This window comes from Dicentrarchus labrax, unplaced genomic scaffold, assembly GCF_905237075.1.
Source record: "Dicentrarchus labrax unplaced genomic scaffold, dlabrax2021, whole genome shotgun sequence".
Lineage (NCBI taxonomy): Eukaryota > Metazoa > Chordata > Actinopteri > Moronidae > Dicentrarchus > Dicentrarchus labrax.
Genome location: NW_026136719.1, coordinates 36,686,241 through 36,701,070, shown reverse-complemented (window position 1 = coordinate 36,701,070; position 14,830 = coordinate 36,686,241). Strand labels below are relative to the sequence as shown.

Sequence of the window (14,830 nt, the reverse complement as noted above, 5' to 3'; positions counted from 1 at the left end):
TCCTCTCCTCTCCTCATCCCTCTTTCTTCTGCTCCAGAGAGGGGAAAGCCGCAGGGCAGATCCTCTGCTACACTAATCGCTTCTGACTGTTCCCCGGCAACTCGGCCAATCTAACCAGTGTGTGACGGTGCAGTCTCAAAGTCGTACACCCGTGCAAGTCTCCCATGCCCCCCTTGTCCCCCCTCACCCATGCCCCCCCAACCCTCCCCGCTCCACCCTGCCTGCCAGTGTCTGCACGCGTGACCCCAGAGGGAGTAGGTGGGGGGGGGCCTGTAGATGGAGGGAATGGGCATTACCGCAGGGATGGCTGGAGTATTGCCCCAGGGCTAAGAAGAAAAACACCAAAAAAAACAGCACCGTAAGATATAAAGAGAAGTCTTCCTCCCCTTTCTACCCCCATATACCTCTGCTGCTCTTATACAGTGTACAGTATTTCTTAGCCAGGACTCACATTTTAATCTCAATGAGACCTATTCTGGTGAAATAAAAAGCAAAAATCCTCACCCTACATACATCCTGTGTTGTTATAGATTTATACCTCTATACACTATTTAGGATGTTCAAACTCCTTGCTGTATTTAGAACATTTATTAGCCATTGAGATATTGTGAGCGCTCCATATTACAAGTTTGTTAAAGAATGACAGCTTTGACCTACTCTGGTGTCTCTAACTCAGTAATAGACAACAGCTTAGACAAATTATAGCTTTGCCACAGGTCTGATCATGTTGTATGCCAGACTGTTCAGTCTGCTCTATTTCTACTGTACTATTTTATATTCATTTATTTAGCTATTTATTAAATACTGATGATTGTAGCTTAATTTTTTTTAAGTTACTTAAAATCTATTAATGTATACGAACTGCATGCATGTACATGTGGGTGTGCATTATGTTTATGTGTTTAAGTGTTTCCTTCTCTTCACTGGAGGTTATGTTAGATGGTTTCGAGATTGGGTAAGGAAAGTAATTTGCAATTACAGTGTGATGTATACAGTTTATAAACCAGTATTCATGTATTGCACTGAAGTAGACTGCTGTGCATCAACCTGGGAAAAAGTTATTGCAAAAAACTAATCAAGAAATCCATATCTTACCAAGTCATTGTTTCTATTTTTGAGGCCTAAAAAGCTCTTCTTTTCTTAAGTTAAATTTAAACTGAGCCAAATTCAATATACTGTACCAGTCAGAAAAAGTTGGTCTGTATTGGAAAAAACACAACATAATCTTGTAGTCTTATTTTAATAACAGACAAAAATTACTTGGCAAGATAAAGATTTTTTTGCATTGTAGATTTTCACATATTTTATTTGCTCCGTAGCTCAGTGGCTGTTAATGCTGTCCAAAGAAGCCAGTGGTTGACGTGTCCATAAGACAAAGTGCGGAGCAGCCAGCAGAACTGATTGCAGTACTCCCAGCTGCATCAGTGATGCAAAGCCAGCGTGGCCTGTCTAATGAGCTCAGCAGGGCGCTGATCCATCATCAGTGACACCTTGCAGCCCCTCCCCTTATTAGACATGATACACAGCTCTAAATGGAGTAGTCTGGAAGGTTTCCAAGATGTGGGGAATCCTCTGTGTGAGAAGGTGAACGTGGCCATTAGAAGCTGTTGATGGGGAGACGCAACTGTTTAAAGCTGTTAAAGCCAAGCAGTTTGGATGCCAAATGGCAGCGAGAGGATATCTGTGGAATTTCGTGACTCATAACATTGTAGGGGAAGTGTCCGTAAAAATGGATGTACATAAGGCAACATCAAGAGTGTGTTCCCTGTGCTGTGTGTGTGACCACCAGCTAATTACAACTGCTGGTCATACAAACCAGGAGCTAATCATCAAAAAGGAGCCTTTCGCAATTGACAAACTGCATTCAGGCCGTTTCAGATTTTGAGAGGTATGCAGTGGGTCAGCGGGTCAGCTGAAGTTACATAACTACATAGCACAAGAGTGCGACGATTGAACTCAACCTTCAAGAATACTTTTTTTTCGAGTAATTATTTTTGTGAGAGCAGGCCCAATGAATTCCTTTCTCTGTGCATGGTGTATTTCTCTCTTTCTTTGTCCACCTCTTTTGCGTCGCTGTCTTTCCTTCCCTTTTTAAAACATTTCTGAGATCCACAGTGTCACAGATGCCAAAGGGACATTAGCCTGCAGTCTGAGTGAAGCTGTGATGTCATTGGCATGTCAGCACCTCCACATTCCTTCCTCCTGACTCCGGGCTCTGGATGTGACAAAAAGATGCAACACATCCTGTTCCTCACATTCCATTTCTCAACACAAGTGTGCAGGGTTTGTTTTTGAGTCACTCCCACCGCCTTTTGTTTTATTTGTGTCTTTGTGATGGACATTTCAAGCCTCTTCCTTGTCCTCCCCCAGACCCCTTCCAAAACATTCCTGAGAGAGCTCAGCCCCTTTAGCTGTGGTCAACAGCAGTCACCCTGGGGGTTGAGGTATCAAAGTGAGCCCTCTCTGCATATCACACAGCTTACAAGGCAACAACCAAAACCTGGGAGCTTACAGAGGAACCAAACCACCAGCTGCACAGTGGATGGATCATCTACCTGTGGTTAGCCAGGGCTGGAAGCCACATCGCCACCACTTTAGTGTTCCCAAAAGACGTGGATTTTAAAAGGTTTTGTCGGACTGTGGAGGCATGACTAATGACATCCCACTACAGTGACGACAGCACAATCACTTCCTGTCTTCTGTTGGAATGTCATTAAATTTTAAACACTCAGGATTCCCTTTCATTTTGGAAAAAGTATGAATTTAGATTGTTTTGTTGTTGCACTCAATCACAGTGTCTCTAAATGACTCTGAATAGTGTCCTCTCTGTTTTGGGGCATGCATCAAACAAAGTAGTTATTTTTAGCAATTAGTAAGAAGTAAGGGTACTCATGTGGACCAAATCAAAAGTGCCAGTACCCATTTTAGACACTGTTTTGGGATAAATTAATGAATGTAATGAATACATTTGTAACCAACAAAGGCTTAAGATATTTTCTTTAAACAGCTTTGTAACTGAGAAAATCCTTTTCGTTATTTATGATGACATTATATCCATCAAAATAATTGCAGTGCATCAGTTAACAGTTTACTTTTTACTTTAAGGAATGTGTCCCTCAACATTTACTGCTGAGATTTGTTTGATTTGGTCTTGACACAAAAGTTACAGCTGCATGCCCATCCACCACCTGTACTTTCCACTTCAGTACTTCCAGCACTGCCACTGAACATTGGCTCTTGGCATAATTTGTGCCAGAAGAATTCCTTCCAAGGGAAAAACATCACACTGACTTGAAGGATGAAATGGGGCACACTGACTTGACGAATTTGACCGAAATCACCATCTTTCCTTTACTTTAACCAGTTGCCTAAACCTAATACCGTGTGCGACACAGGATGTAAACTCTGGTTTCCAGAGCCAGAGTCTTGAGCTTTGTATGTCCAGCTATTCTCCTTGAATACCATTCCATGACTTATAAAAGTACGTCAGATTTTCCGAATTGGAAAAAATCATTGCCAGTGAGCATAATCCATGGAGCAATTATGTTTCTCACAATTATGTTTAATTGTATTCTTATGTCAAGTATCACCTCAGTCTCTTTAAAGTTCCTTCCTACTCAACATTGTATATATCTCGATATATGGACCTTGCTAGTGAGGAGGGAGGAAACTTTCTGGATTTGGAACTGATACTGGGCAAAGGTACAAGATTATGGAGTCAGTGCATCTGTACAAAAAAATGCCAGGGTGACTGCTAGAAGGATAAGGGACACAAACCTAGCAGGCTGGTGATGAAGGCACATCATTTGCTCAGTCTCACGCCAAAGCCTGTCATGGACCCACCAATCAGTGCCTGAATTGGACCAAAAAAGGTGCCGGTACCCTAATTCAGCACAACCCTAACCCTAGACACAACATAAGAGGAGGTGGATGTATGGCTCAAACAAACAAAGGACTTTCCCCCATGAGACTGCTGTTTGTGTCCAGAAGTAAACGTTCGTAAGTAAAGTTAAGTTAGGTAACATACTCGACTAACAATCTTTTCCTAACAAAGCAGTTTTGTTGCCTTAACCTAACCAAACTTTTACCAAGCACTTGTTGAAACATGACACTGCCATAGTGGACCAGCGTGTGATGATGCAGAGTAATTGCACATATGAACATAACCCTAACCCCTTCTCTGCATTCACACTCACATCAGTGTACCTTTCCGAGCACTGAACTCCAAACATGTTATGATCTGATATGTATAGAGGCCATCTACCTGCTCCAAATGAGCCCCATTAGCATGATACGCCTCTAACTGTCCTTTCTATCTTTTCAGGTTGTGTGTTTGACTCTTCCCTGGCATGAGAATAGACTGGAAACAAGGCAGGGAGGCCCGCGGAGAAGCAGCAGGTAGCATGCAACAGATCCTGCAGCAGCAAACACAGCTCTGATCATTCTGCCCTCTTCTTTTCCTTTGTTCCTCATACATAAAGTGCTCTGTCCTTACATCCCTACGGGGGGGCTTTTTGCACCCCCATCCTCTATGCATTCTCTCTCAGGTCAAAAGGGCATGGACCTTGGGTTTTCCCCCCACTGTTGTTTAAAAAAAGCCTAAAGGAAAGAAGCTATTCACACAGCGGCCTTTCTCAGCTCGCCTCTGTATACGACCTCTAGATACTGAATTAAGATTTACCAAAACACACGTGTCACACTCTTAGGTCTTAGGTGAAGTTGAGAAGCTAAGATGATTTTTGAAAAGCGGCGGGTGTAAAATCAAAGGGAGAGTCTTGATCTGTTTCTGATTGTCACTTAATCCTCTAAGTTTCTCTTGTCTTGCAAAGCATCCTCCTATTGTTCTCCTCAGTGCTCTGCTCCTTGATGCCTGATGGGCAGAGGGTGGAAAGTTGCTTTAAAGTCCATTCTATTTTTACTGCGCCCAAAGGGGAGAAAAACAAAAACAAGCCATAAAACCCTTATAGCCTCCAATTAGCACATCAGAAATCACAGTAAGTGCAGGAACACCAGGGCGACACAAGAAGGAGCAGGGCTGGATGGCATCAGAGGGACAATAACAGCAGACAACTAGAGTCAATTCACAAGATCTCTTCACCAGCGCTAACTGACCCAAAATAGAGAACCAACACTGACTGTAAATGGAGCCTCAATTACATGGGAAAATCAACATTAACTGCCCACTTGCTGTTTTTATTATTTGAAGTTAAAGTACTATTTTCGGAGAATTTGTCCTTTAAACACCACATTAAACATTATCAGCTCCATAAAAGGCCAAAACCAACAATGTTAGACATACTAATGACATCTTCTACAGATAAAATTTACTATCACAAATGTCTAAATTTAGTTTAAAAAGACGCTGTCAGAAAGAAATTCTAAAATGATATGTGAAATCATGTAAATCACCCAATTCAGTAAGCACCATGTGCATTTCTTAAAACTATAGAACAACCCCCGGTTGCAAAAACTCCCAAACTGCCAGGAAAAAAACATAACTCACTCCTCAATGGTAGCTACAGTCTCTCAATACTTTGACATCCGTATTATGTCTGCACTCAGCCCATAGCCCATTATACCGTAAATGGAAATCTTTAAATTAGTTTCATTTAAAAAGAAAAAAACAGATGGAAACAGCAAATGAGAAAACTTGCTGGAAACAATTTTCAGCTGCACATTAGGGTTACAGTTAGGCTAAATACCTGCAAGAGCACTCCTCACTAAACATAGATTATCTGTTTTAATCAATGCAAATTAAGATAAAGTGATAAGATAAACAAAGTGCACAAACTTTCTTGAAAGAACCCCAGGCAGCAGTGTCCCTGCCTCAGAGAGAGGTCACAGGAAAGTCAGAGCTTTGATATGAAAGAGGACGCAGGAGGCCTGCGGGTGCTCTTACCGAGTTCACTGGTGTTGTCTCCACTCTGGGAGACGTGTCCCCCGCTGGATGGTCCCGGGGTGCCCACAGAGGGCGTCGAGTGGGCGTCATCCATGTCTCTCCAGGATGCCGGGTTCTGAGAGGTCAGGGAAAGGTCCGCACACCAGGGGACAGGAGATAGGGAATCGGAGAGGAAGAAGAGAGGAGAGGGGAGAAAAAATAGATGAGGAAGGTCCAGTAGGTCCAGTATGAGGTCCATTATGCAAGACACAAAGCAGTTGCGTTAGCATAGGAAGGCAAAAATGTTAGACATTACCATTCTGTCCAAGAGGAAGGTTTAAATATAGTCGCAGAAAAAGTTTAGAGGATAGGTGAGTAACCCTGCAGCATGTGGACCCTCCTGTGTCCTGGCTGTTTATGTGACCAGTGCTGGGGAGAGACCCTGTATTTATGGGGCTGACTGGCCAGGCCACTCAGACAGCCGTAAGCCCAAAGCAAACAGCAGATCTCCCTCTTCAGACTCTCTGCGTCAGCTGTTTGCCGGATGGTGATCAGATGAAGAGCTCGGCAGATGACAACAAGAAGCGTGGGACAATGGCGCAGTGTGAATGAGGCCTCTCAATGATGGCCCCTCTTTTCTTATCCAGCCACACAATAATTACAACTCCTCAGTGCGCACAGCTACTCAAAGAGGCGCCATGTGTTTCCACGTTTATCAAGCTAATGAAGGTCTTATTTCCTAACGCCCCATCTGTTAAAACCCAATTAACAGAAGCGGAGGACAGTCCTTCTACCAAACACTGACACTTGTGTTTGCCTTATACAGTAGCTCGTTGCCTCACACTGATATCCAGGTGACTCACTGTATAGTTTCCTACATGAAGTGACCTGCAGCAGCAAACAGAAGGTAAAGACAGCAATCAAAATGTACACAAGCTTTATGTTTCTCGCCAATATTTTGCACAGAGGGATGTTTGTTCAGCACAACCAGGTCACACTGGGCATTATAACATTATAGATGTATAACTCTGCCACTTGTGCTCCAGTAACGAAGAAGCCGTTTTGTTACAGACTCATGGGACACTGCAAGGCTTGAGTTAAGGTATAGATCAAAGAAGGAGTGAGTGAAGGCTGAGTTTCCAGGAGATAACACATGCTTGAATACTAATTTATCGAACTGATCCAGAGGTTTTTTCCAGAGAGCGGCCCAGTTTAAGGAGAATTCTACATCGCTCTGTAAAGTTGCATACTTGACCAGGTTTGACTTCCAAACTATTTGTGATGTCACAAATCATGCTGTTAGGCCCCCGCCCCTTGTTTGAAGCACTAATCGTGTAATTTAACATCCCCATTTCGATCCAGACCTTTAGAACCGATTCAGATCTTTGTCTCATATCACCTGTCAACCATCTACACTCTCAATGGGTCAATGAAGCATGCTTGTAATGTATATGAAATGTGACAGTCTAAATGCTATTTCATCCTTTAAGAATAAAACTGATAATTCATTATTTTTTATTTAGTTTTTTAATCAGGAAATGGTCAAAAATAAAACAAATTGGTGTCAAATTATCTCCTAATTGTAAGGTGTGATTTATTTTTATTTTCAAAAATGATGCCAATAAAGATAGGTTGGCCTATTTGCTCACTGTGCAGTTTCCTGTGATTGTGGAATTTTCTAGAAATGAGTGACTATCTTGCACACAGGTTTGACGAAAATGACAATAAAATTCTTTAAATAGGTCAATGTGGACTGGAATCTGATGAAGAAAAACTGTACGGTCAGGTATTCACTCACTTTCAAAAAATAAAGTCCATACTCCATAGACCACTACTTAAATTTGTGTAATGTTAAGATATTTTTGCAGGGAACAAAAGATCAGTTTGAACTATCAGTATGAGCTTATGGCCCAGTGGTGATCACTACAGAAACTCAACCAGTCCAACAAACCAAACATAGAATCAAATGATTGTTTTACACACAAACCTGACCTGTAAATTCACACGCTGTTTTTTAACCCATGTGAATGATAAACAGTTCGCTGTACACTCTGTGCTTAGTGTGTGTACGTTACACAGCTGTGCATGTCTTTGTGCCCAGACGAGAGCTGCACATCTATTATGCAGCAGCCGTTAGGAGGAAGGCATTACAGCAGGAGAATGTCCTGTCACATCAACTGGTGGCCTCTCTCTCTCTCTCTCTCTCTCTCTCTCTCTCTCTCTCTCTCTCTCTCTCTCACACTCACACACACACACACACACACACACACACACACACGGAAATTGTGTTTAGCTGCTTGATGCAGAAGGAGGCATATTAAGAATTGCACTCTTAAGAACAAAGAGAATGATGGAGTCACTGAAGTCAACACTGTTTTTCACTGAAGCTGCAGCGAGGTGATATTCTGTGCCACTATTCATTGTACTGTATTTTCAAGAGAGTGAAGGGAGATGTAAAATTAAGGTTTATTTTCATCCTCTATATTTTATATTCATATAAAAATGCACTTCAAATCTATGTAACAAGGGTACAAATCATAAGTAATGCTTAACTAATGCATGGCTCATGATGATTTAAACACCACTAACAAACGATAAAGTCACTATAACTTTTTGTGATTAGTTTACACTAAATAGATCATCATGTTACTTCATGCATTAATTGGTGTGCAACCAGTTAAATCGATTCTTGTTACATAAAGGTTTATTTCAGCATTTTCTCAGCCTCTTTGATACTAAGTATAATTTCAAAAACAATTAATGTTCCACCCACTATGTTGTAAATGAGTCAGAAATACCATTGGGTATATTCTCATAAAAATATGAGGGTATTTTTAAATCAGAAAGGCTAAGAAAGTGCATGGTCCTTAAAAATAAAACTTTTATTTAAGAAGAATCCATCTAATTAGTGGCATAGGGCATTTCCGTTCTGCAGGGGTGGCACGAAGTACGTGTCTGAGCTTTACATTCATTCTCAATTGATGCAATTCCAACACTGTCTATGGACCCCAGTATGCAGAAATATTCAAATACACTAAGTGAAAATAAACATTTCTACCACATGCAAAAAACTGCATGGTTTTGCCCAAAACTGCATGGAATTTTCTTGAGGTCAGATGTCAAGGAATCTCTTTGAAAGTGACCATGCCAGTTTTTCCATAGCCAAAATTTAACTTAACTTTGTAGTGTTATTTAACCCCAACATGCTATCATGACATGGTTGGTACCAATAGATGCGTTAGGTCATCTAGTTTCATACCTTTAAAATTGGACTGGGTACAACCCCTGAAAGATAATGCGGTGGCCAATCAGATTTAAGGAGGGGCCATTGCCACCTGAAGCCCTACCTCTGGAAACGCCTCTGGTTTCATATCAAATAAAGTATGAAGTAACTTGAGCTAATCACAAAAAGTTATTTTATCATTAATGGTGGGAAACCGTAATTGTCATACATCCTGCATTCATTCATGCATTAGTTAAGCATTTTTATAAAGTGTCTCCAAAATCTATTCATCTATTTCACAAATCTTTCTTGAGCCCGTCTGTAATAACCACAAGCTCCTACGTGGCTAGAAGTAAAGTGGAGGTCATCCATGGGACACTGCTGAGCAGGTGACTGTAAAAATACAGCTGTCCATGGAGGAGTCAGCCAGCCCAGCAATCAATAGTTGTAGCAGGGTGTCAATAAACCCATACAGTCACTCTGCTGCTGCTACTGTAACTCTCAATCACGCCCACATCTGAATTTTTAAATGAACACAGGTGCCAGAAATAGGAAGAGGCTCTGTAAAGCACACAGCAGGGGGGATGTCTGACAAAGACCCCCTCTACTCCTGCTATAATAATCCTGTTGGCCGAGCAACACCGGGCTGTGAGGGGCCGAAGCCCAACAGCAAACATGACACCGGCAGCTGGAGATCATCATGTCTGACCACTTTTTACAGTCTCATTTACAGGCGAGATATGATCTAAAATGTCAGTCTCTAACACAATTCACCAAAACACAACACAACAAACGTCTTACCACTTTATGAGATCTGTGAGATTTTTAAAATCGCATTTTATTTCCTTATAATCACCTCAAGACCCCTCTAGTTTATTGTGTGTCCCCTTGGATGAGCCCCAACCCCCAGTTTGGTAACCACTTGTCTACAGCAGCTGTATGCTCACTTTTCAATGATGCTAACAAGGGCTGCAAAATCATTATGATTATTTTGACAGATATTGCAACTGAAATGTGATTACTAGCAATGGTCATATTTGCATCACAAATTTTTACTATAAAAAACCTAAACTTAAAACAACCAAACATGTTACCAAACAAACATGTTTTCTAACATCTGGAGAACAAGATTTGCAGGCCAATAATATTTTGATTTACTGTGCAGCTCTAATTAGGGCAGCACAGTTAATTGGATTATTATTCAAATAAAGGTAAAATGTGTGACAAACAGCATTAGAATGAAGTACGGTAGCTCTGCAGAGATGCCCTGGTTTATAATTCTGTTTTTCTGGTGTAAGAAAACATGTTTGATTCGTACAGACCACAACAATCATCATTGCGATTTTCTAGTGAAAATTTAATTTGTGATACAAAAATGATCATTCCCACTGTTATCGTGAATAATATTGCAATTGTAGTATCTGTCAAAATAATGTGACATTTTTCCCATATCGTGCAGCCCTAGCCCCGATGCTAATAATAATAAGAATAACAACAGTTAGAAACAATTAGAAGCAGCCTCTGTGAGCAACCCACCAGGAACGGATCTAGAAGAATGACATGGGGTGATTGCTACCCCTAAAATCGCCTTTCCACTCCAATTCAGTGTCAACTGCTGTCAAATTTAACACATTTGATACTAAATTAAAAAATAACATGTTAAAAAATTATATTATGACCACATTTAGACTCAGTCATAGTCTGAAGTTCAATGAAAAAAGACAAATATTTAGAATAGTCTGAAGATTTGGTAATTAAACAATGTATTGATTTATAATGCCACCTTTAGATATTTATATTCAATGCTTTATTAATGTGCCACAATAATGTTTTTGAGCTCAAATATATATTATTATATATTCGTTTTCCAAGCAAATATTGATGTATGTGATTGTTTGTGATTAAATCTTCACATATTTCTGACACCCCTTTAAGTCCCCATGCCACCCTCTCACATAAATATTTCTCTAGATCCGCCCCTGCAACCCGCACAGTTCTTTAATAAAAACAATCCTGAAACGATCAGATCGAGTTGCTGCTGGTGAAAAAAATAATTAAATAATTATTGAACTGTTGTTTTTTTTTTGCACACTATTATTTGTCTTCCCTTACTGTACCCTGCTTAATTATTATTATTCGTTATTATGCATTGTGTTGTTATTATTTCCTATTTTTAGAAAATGATATGGGGATATAAGGGGGTAGTAGTTTGTTGAATTTGAAAATAGAAAGAATGGATGAAAGAAAGACTCACATGATCCGCGAGGTTGGTGGAGGATCCCGAGAGGTCATCGAAGTCCGACTTGCAGACGTCTCGCTCTTCTATGACCAGGTCGATGGGCATTTTCCCCTTCAGGCAGCTGATGTACCGGTGGCAGAAATTGTCACACAGCTCGTGGACCTGCGAAATAATACGCGTCTGGCATTATGATTCTCCCACAGAATAATAAAACACTTCGTCAAAGGTGTGAATCAGAGAAAAGAAGTTACCTTTTCTAATTCCAGGAGATGGAATCGAAGGACTTGAATCGCTTGAATCATCTGAAAAACAGTTTTGGGGGATTGGGATATTATTTATAATAATAAGAGAACAAGACATGGTTTTATAGAGTGCCATAATATGGCTACATGTGTGCATTTTCTAATTACCAACATAATACCAATATTATTTCTCTTTCATTGTATGTAATAAAAAGGCTGGGAGCATGAAAGGAAGTGCTCACCAAGTTATCTAGCTCCGGGTTGGAAGAAAATAAAGGTTTCTCTGCGCGGATCTAAAGAGGGAGAGAAAAAGAGAGGCGTCAGCTGCAAGCGGATTTCTTTTAAACAAAAATAGAATAAAGACAGTAAATTAGGCGGTTTTCAACAATTCATTAAACTGACTAAATTATTACCCAAACAGTCATTTCATTTCATTTGTTTCCACAAAATTAAGCGTTTGAGTTCTGGCTGAAGATCCTTTTCCTTCTCATTCATCATCCCCCTGTGCGCTCCTACCTGCTTGGCAAACACGGCTATGTCTTCATTGAACGAGTCGGAGGAGCAGACGTCCCCTCCCGCCACCCCGGGCTCTCTGGGCGTGCAGGTTGCCAGCTCGCACTTCTCGAACACCAGAGCCAGCAGCGGGAATAAAGGGTGGCTGCAACACACACACACACACACAGAGCGAGGCCCGGTTGGTTCTGCAGCCATTGTTTAGGCCCGTATGAACTATCGGCAGCGGCAGATAACATTTCACATTAACAGTGCGTAACAAAGGAAAGCTAATATTTGTTTATTCCTCTTTAATGCGATGGAGGAAATGCGCCGCTGCAGTGATATTATTTCATTTGTTTCCAATGCAAACAACTTGTTCAGAGAATGGTAGCAATCCTCATGAATAATGTGCGTAATTCTCTCTTGTTTCAAGCAGCAGAAATGCATCGAAAATGACATCTCATGAGCAGAAAATATGATTAGTTATATATTATGTGACATATCTGTATGTGAAATATCTGCATTTTTAAATAAGCTTTGTGCATATTAAATAGGAACCAAATATTTGTGTGCACAGTAATATTCTTATTATATCCACACCCGTAGATTTGGTCCTTGTCCCTTTTCAGTGCGTCGTTGACGGCGCTGCCCATGCTGGTAGGCATGATGTTGTGCGGCGCGTGGGCTCCGTAGTGCTGCGTCGGGTGCGGGGGCGGCCCGTGGTTCAGGTGGTGGACCTGGGGCAAGGGCCGGGGGGCGTGCGGGTCTCCGTACATGGAGGTGGGGACTCCGACTCCGTCCATCGCGCCGCCGTAATGAGCCAGCTCATCGTACTAGGGTTAAAGTTGGAGATGACATTTAGGGCAGGGAAAAAACAAACTTTACCCGGCACCGTTATATTCCTATAATGTGTTTATTGTGTTCGTAATACAGGCATTACTGTAAAGAGCGTAGACATTTATATAAGACTATAGAAACACTTTCTGAATTCTCACAAGTCCCCCTCATATTTTCCTGCATGCATTTACCTGAAGTTAATCACTTGAATCCGCCTTAAGGATGTAAAATGATCTATGCTGAAAATGAATAATCCTGTGCAAACCATTTCAATTATGAAAATTCAAAAATGATCTGTCAAATCAGACGTACCCTTTGCGCCATCTCCGTGCGCAAACTTCAGACGCGTAAAGAGAAGTTTGGTGCTGATGTAAAATCGATGACTTTTAAATCCAACAGGGAATTATAATCCTGGCCTGTTCTTTGGCATGGAGCAAGTCAATAATGATCAAAATCAATGCGAAGTGAACAAAAACAGCATCTGTCCTCGCGTATCCAAAGTGCCAAAACGCGCACTGGCAACCGGCAAACTGGCTTCCCGCGGGTCTTCAGCAAAGGGGATTAGTGATAATATGTCAGATGTGAGTGTTTGATGTTAGTTCCGAGTTGTTCCTTTCACAGGAATGCGCTCCGCGGCTTTAAGTCCTCTGCTGCTCTCAGTGTGCCCTCCTGTCCATGTCTCTGCGCGCCGACACGCTCACTGTCCGCACGTCGGCCGGGGAGCCGCTTATAGGAGATCTGTGATCTGCGGGACACGCTGATGACGGAACGTGGAGGAGTGGGGAGGGTGAGACCACCCCATGCCTACTGACAAGGTGCTGTGTCTTTAAACGCTGTCTTCCGGTCATTACTTTCAAAATAAACCCGGACCACTAAACCTGTTTTGATCCCGTAAAAAGGGGTCGTAAAATTGAAATTCTATATATTATATTATACATCTAACGTGTAAACATTTTACAGGGCGATAGCAGAATAGAAAATGTGGTGAAATATGAAAAAAGAATAAAAAGGAGAGACAAAATAATGTAGACTGTTATTTTACAGTTGGAAGCTTGTGTCAGGGTTGTTTTGGGGCCCTAAGCACACCCCTACCCCCTCTAACATTCAAGGTAGATAAGTGCATTTATGTTTGAGCAGTGTGCAATGTGAAAATGTGCAGATAAATAGACAAACTGATCTTTAAGTTAACTTTAACACTGCATTTTAAATAGGACACTGTCTGAATTCAGTGTATTCCTACACTTAATGAACATGCAGCGTTGTCTTCCTGTCTATAGGAGATGATATGATTCCAATAAATACTTGACTTTGGACAAGAAATAAAATCATAAACAAAGAATTACACTTGGAATTCTTATATTCTTGTTTGAGGCTCCCTGCAGACTGCATATTTCTTTGAACAGTCACTGAGATTAAATATCCCCCCCACTCTCATGTATTAAAGCTCCAGTGTGTAATGTTTAGGAGGATCTGTTGTCAGAAATGGAATATAATATTCATAGGTGTGTGGGTGATGTTTTCATTAGTGTATAATCAGCATTTTTTTAACCAAAAACTGGCTCTAGATAGGGCCTCCTGTATGCTAGGAACAGCAAGGAGGGTGAGGCGAAGGTGTTGCAACTACACCACTAAATGCCATGTTTGTTTTTACACAAACATTTTAATTTCCACAAATCCTTTAAAAGTCATCTACTCCTTCTACCTCATTAAACATTCCAGAATCTCTGAATATGCTAATGTTGTTGATTTCTAAAGTTTTCCAGCTGGACACAAGATGTCTCCTACTTCACTGTAAAGTCCATTCTCAGTGGATGTGCACTGGTTGCTTTATGTTTCTACATCACACTGTGCAAGTTACATACTGAACCAGGACTGACTTCCAAACTATTGGTCATGTTACAAATCATGCTGGTAGG

The 14,830-nt window shown here is 41.1% G+C and overlaps 1 protein-coding gene across 1 annotated transcript in view; it reads right to left on the bottom strand.

The window, feature by feature from the left end:
* meis2b (Meis homeobox 2b) overlaps positions 1-13,662 on the bottom strand; it is a 30,297-nt gene extending 16,635 nt beyond the window's left edge. The window contains exons 1-7 of the mRNA XM_051378585.1: positions 13,227-13,662; positions 12,678-12,910; positions 12,099-12,240; positions 11,825-11,875; positions 11,592-11,642; positions 11,356-11,502; positions 5,900-6,014 (exon numbers count right to left, since the gene is read on the bottom strand). Of these exons, the coding sequence (XP_051234545.1) occupies positions 5,900-6,014; positions 11,356-11,502; positions 11,592-11,642; positions 11,825-11,875; positions 12,099-12,240; positions 12,678-12,910; positions 13,227-13,238 (751 nt within the window). The 5' untranslated portion in view covers positions 13,239-13,662. The remainder of the gene's footprint in view (positions 1-5,899; positions 6,015-11,355; positions 11,503-11,591; positions 11,643-11,824; positions 11,876-12,098; positions 12,241-12,677; positions 12,911-13,226) is intronic.
* Between the last annotated feature and the right edge of the window lie 1,168 nt (positions 13,663-14,830).